The sequence below is a fragment of the Triticum dicoccoides genome, chromosome 1B (genome assembly GCF_002162155.2).
Source record: "Triticum dicoccoides isolate Atlit2015 ecotype Zavitan chromosome 1B, WEW_v2.0, whole genome shotgun sequence".
Lineage (NCBI taxonomy): Eukaryota > Viridiplantae > Streptophyta > Magnoliopsida > Poales > Poaceae > Triticum > Triticum dicoccoides.
The window spans coordinates 21,310,637-21,315,635 of record NC_041381.1 but is presented as its reverse complement, the minus strand read 5'-3'; the positions used below and the strand labels follow the sequence as shown (position 1 = coordinate 21,315,635).

The following is a 4,999-nucleotide window of genomic DNA, read 5'->3' as shown; positions in this document are numbered from 1 at the left end:
CGTCGGGGCGGCGCGGGATGGGGCGGCGCGGAGACGGCATCGGGACGGCGCGGGTCGGGGCGACGCGGGTCGGGGATGGAGGCACATAGGGCGGGAAGCAGAGGGCTTTGGTCCCGGTTGGAGGCACTAACCGGGACTAAAGGGGTGGCATTGGTACCGGTTGGTGCCACGAACCAGTACCAATGCACCCCTTTAGTCCCAGTTGGTGCCACGAAACGGGACCAAAGGCCCTGTGCTGCCCGCGTCGCGGCACGAAAGTTTAGTCCCACCTCGCTAGCTGAGGGAGCTCGAGAGTGGTTTATAAGCCCCACTCCCGCCGCCCTCTCGAGCTCCTCTCAAATGCAGGCTTTTGGGCCTAAACACATTGTATCTGCATGTGGGCCTGCTGGGCCTTCTGCGGGCTTGAATCCTGGCCCAACTAGCTGGGTTTCTAGTCGTATTCAGGCCGTGGTGGCCTAGTAGGTGGCATTTTTTTTATTTTTTCCAGTTTTTTTGTTTTCTTTGTTGTTTTATTTATTTATTTTGTAATAGTTTATTTTGTTTTGTTTTATTTTGATTCTACATATTTATTTTATAAAAATTTATTTTATTTTATTTTATTTTGTTTCTACTTATTTATTTTATTTTATTTCTACTTATTTATAAAAGTTTATTTTGTTTATACTTATTTATTTTATTTTATTTTTTGTTGTTTGTACTTATTTTATGAAAATTCTTTTTGCTTTTAATGTTTTTCACCGAAAATACTTTGATAATTCTTTTTACTTATTTCATGTACAACAGGCATTTCAGGATTTCAAATGAACTACGAGAGTGATTTATAAGCCCCAGTCCCGCTGCCCTCTCGAGCTCCTCTCAAATGCAGGCTTACAGGTATCATCATTATTTATTTTATTTTATTCTTTGAATTATTTAATTTCTTTTGATTTTTGCTTTTTTTCTTTTAGCTCAGGTTAATTATAATCTTTCTGTTACTCCATTAGTTTCCAAATTTGAATAATTAGTTTCCACCAACCGGTATCAATGCACCCGTCTAATTACTTATTTATTTTCTTTTATGATAATTTTTTTTGCTATTAAAGTTTGTAACAAAATTCTAATTACTTATTTATGTTCTTTTATGATAATTCCTTTTGTTTTTAATGTTTTGAACAGAATTCTAATTACTTATTTATTTTCTTTTATGTTAATTCTTTTTGCTATTAAAGTTTGTAACAAAATTCTATATAATTTTAGTTTCAATAATACTAGAGGTTTATAAAAACTTTTTAGTTGATTCCTTCAGTACCAGTTCTAAGGCTGTTACAAAGGCATTTTATTTGGTACAAGTTCTAAGGCTGGTGCCCCACGAGCACCTTTTAGTACCGGTTCGTGGCATGAACCGGTAAAAGAGTTTTTTAGTTGATTCTTTCTGCAGCTGTTTTTTAGTCCCACCTCGCCAAGCCAGAGGCACTCGCAACGGTTTATAAGCCCCGAGTGCAGAGACGATGCAGAAGAGGCTCAATGCTAACCTGCACGTTGCTTAGCTTTAAGCCTTGAGGAATAGGGTAGACTGCACGGAGCTATGTGCAGTGCAGTTTACACTATTCTGAAAGGCTTGAAGCTAATTAACGAGCATTGCATCTCTTTTTTATTTTAATTGACTTATTACAACTGAGAAATAAATAGAAAAAAAATATAGCAGAAAAGAAAAAAAACTATATAAAAAACTACTCATAAAAAAATAGAAGAAAAATAGTTGTGATTAACTTTACTAAAAAAATGAGCATAGATGCGCTTATAGAGAAAATTAGACCTAAATTGATAATAAATTTCTACTAACTTCAGAGAAATTCAATATGAATTTTGGTCAAATTCCCTGTATAAGGGCATCTATTTTCACTTTGAGAGGGGCTCAACAAGGCAGAGAGGGAGGGGCTTATAAACGGGTGTGAGCGCCCTTCGGTTGGCGAGGTGGAACTAAACTCTAACCGCAACGAGGACCAACCCTTTAGTCCAGGTTCGTGCCACCAACCGGGACTAATGGGCTGCCTTTGGTCCCGGTTCGTCCCATCAACCGGGACCAATGGTGGTGGGCCAGGAGCGAGGCCCATTGGTCCCGGTTCGTCCCATCAACCGGGACCAAAAGGTCCAGACGAACCGGGACCAATGGCCCACGTGGCCCGGCCGGCCCCCGGGGCTCACAAACCGGGTCCAATGCCACCATTGGTCCCGGTTCTGGACTGAACCGGGACTAATGACCCGGCCCGGCCTGGACCATTGCCCCCTTTTCTACTAGTAATGGTAACCGCCTTTCTCGTGTCCCATTGGTAGAAAAATTGTATTTGGTAGCCAAAACTATGGGCACCACATGGGAATAAATGAAACATTGTTTCTTGTTAAACATTGCATCAATAGTAATTCATTTTATTATATCAGAGCTAGATTACGACAAATAATGAGCAAAGTGATCTGGAAAGTAGATGGTTTTGGAGGTATCACCCATCTATGATATCAAAGCACTTGTTTTGATAGTCGGGAAAAAAATCACAGATGAGTTTTATAACGTCATATATGATGTGCATTGTATCGCAAATGACTTAAGGAAGAACTTCCCTAAAGAAAAAGCCTGATGAATAAATCGCTTGCGAAACTTCGGCCTGGTAAGATCAGCAAGGCTGCGACAGTAAAACCTAATCCAACATAGGTGATCTACGCATGTAGATGACACACGGCCTCGTCGTGTGCAGGGGCCGGTCATCCAAACCCGCACCTGCACCCCAGTGTAGATTTCTTCCCACGCACACCATGACGCCAAGTAAATGGCACCCGTGGGTGAAATACACCCACCTCTTTCGTGGATGTCGATGCGGAGCGGACCGAGCAGGAGAAATTTTGTGGGAGTGCCTGAATGCGGTTGGGCGAGGGAGAGAGTGAGTGGACTCTGGGTTGTGCGGCTACGGTTTTGTGACTTTCATTCACGACACTCACGCCCCACATGGCATATACATATATAGCCTGGTACACGAGGTTTTATCAATGTTTTCGATTTTCTCAAAATAAAAAAAGGCCAACCAAAGGTTTGAAAATCCACCCATATATAAGCATGATTGGTGAGGGGAAGAGACGAAGAGTGTGGGGAGATGACGACATGATGGCAAATGAAATGTCATCATCCCGATGAAATGTTCCGGCCGCTATATACCAGTCCAACTGCGTACTGATAAACCATCCTGCCATTCCTCTCTCTCTATATATATAGCTCGTGGAAACATCGCCTGAATAATTGTTCTGTCAACGGCCAAAATGCATCTCTTCTCCCCTCGATCGTCTACCACATGTCCAAGCTGCCACCATGCATGCCTGCTTTCTCAAACTCAGAATCCCAGATGTCTTTCCGTTTGGTTCTTGATTCTGAAGCGCTGCTGCATGGTTCCGATTCGGCTTTTTTTGTTGTTGTTGCGGGCATTCTTATTCAGGTTTCAGTTGGTAAACCATTTAATTCTCTGGAAATGCAGTGTCGTACGTACTGTATATGGCTGAGCCAGCTTGAGCTGCATGCAGCTGATTTTTTTATTTATTTTTTTGCCAGAATCAGCAGTGCATGCATGTGGCATCGACAGGTTCATTTTTTGCCCAGCTGAACCTTGCAATTTTCTCTGTGTGACCTTCCAGTGGCTGGGTAGTCCACTGTCCGTCGTGCCGACCGCTGGGCAGAAACCCGGGCCCCGCCTTATCTGAGCTCGGTGGAGCGGAGTGGCTATCCCGGCATGCACGTATCCATCTTATCTTCCGGGGAAGGAAGAAGCTTTCGGCTTTGTGCGGCCGCAGATCGACACCGCGCGCGCAGTCCAATCCACCTTGTATGTAGCACTCGGCTTCGTAGCCTCGCTTCACTTCACCGGATCCAGCCGACAACCCACGCAAACAAACAATGGCCGCCGCTCCTTCCGCCCCCGCCGTCGCCGCCGTCAGCAGCAGCGCGCCCTCGTCCGGGCTCCTGCCGCCGCGCCGCGGCGCCGTCCCGCTGCCGTCGATGAGGACCAGCAGGGCGGCGGCGCCGGGGGGCAGGAGGATGGCGACGGTGGCGCGCGCGGTGGGCGACGTGGGCGCGGAGGGCAACACGTTCCTCATCGCCGGCGCCGTGGCCGTCGCGCTCGTCGGCACCGCCTTCCCCATCTTCTTCTCCCGCAAGGACACGTACGTGGCCGAGTGTTGAAGGCTCGATCGATTGCCATCTGCCTGTGTGCTGCATACAATTGATCGGTGGATGACGGTGTTGCGTGCATGCGTGCAGGTGCCCCGAGTGCGACGGCGCCGGGTTCGTGCGCAAGTCCGGCGCGACGCTGCGGGCGAACGCGGCGAGGAAGGACCAGGCGCAGATCGTCTGCGCCAACTGCAACGGACTCGGCAAGCTCGGACAGATCGACAAGTAGAGCCTCCCATAACCGACGTCTCTTCTCCACTCCACGCCCCCTGCTGATATGTGCTGATGTGCAATTGTGCATCGATCGACGTCTTCCTCGTCTTCCTCCTCCTCCCCTGTTTCTTGCAGTTCCGTGGGACGCAGGAATCCTACAGGAACTGATCCATATAGAGAAGATCGAGGTCCTGTAGAATTCCCGGGTTCCCAACTGCACGCCCTTCACTGTGATTTTCCTTCTTTCTTTTACCGCGTTGCGCCGGATGTGTGAGGTCTCGTGTTAATAACTGTGTGCCTGTGTATAGATATATGCTTTGTGTGAACTGTGGAGGTATACGTACGTGCGTGTATGACAAAATAATATACTGATGTGGAACGGGATTTCTAAATCTCACTCGACTCAGACTCACTTGATGTTATATTCTTGAGATTTTACGTGAAGGTTCGTGCAAAATTTTCATTTTTTCTCATATGTTATGTCACATGACTGAGACTTAATTAAGTTTTAGTCGACTCAGATCTAGACACACCAAACGTGGAACCTGCTGCATGGCAGGAACTGCAGGCTGCAGCGCCACTGTATGGTGTCCTCATCCC

General features: G+C 46.5%; 1 protein-coding gene across 1 annotated transcript; it reads left to right on the top strand.

Annotated features, from left to right (window-relative positions):
• The first annotated feature begins 3,831 nt into the window (after positions 1 to 3,831).
• LOC119316739 lies at positions 3,832 to 4,796 on the top strand. The gene is made up of 2 exons (XM_037591123.1): positions 3,832 to 4,179; positions 4,277 to 4,796. The coding sequence occupies exons 1-2, from the start codon at positions 3,914 to 3,916 to the stop codon at positions 4,413 to 4,415; spliced, it is 405 nt and encodes a 134-aa protein (XP_037447020.1). The 5' UTR covers positions 3,832 to 3,913; the 3' UTR covers positions 4,416 to 4,796.
• The last annotated feature ends 203 nt before the right edge of the window (positions 4,797 to 4,999 follow it).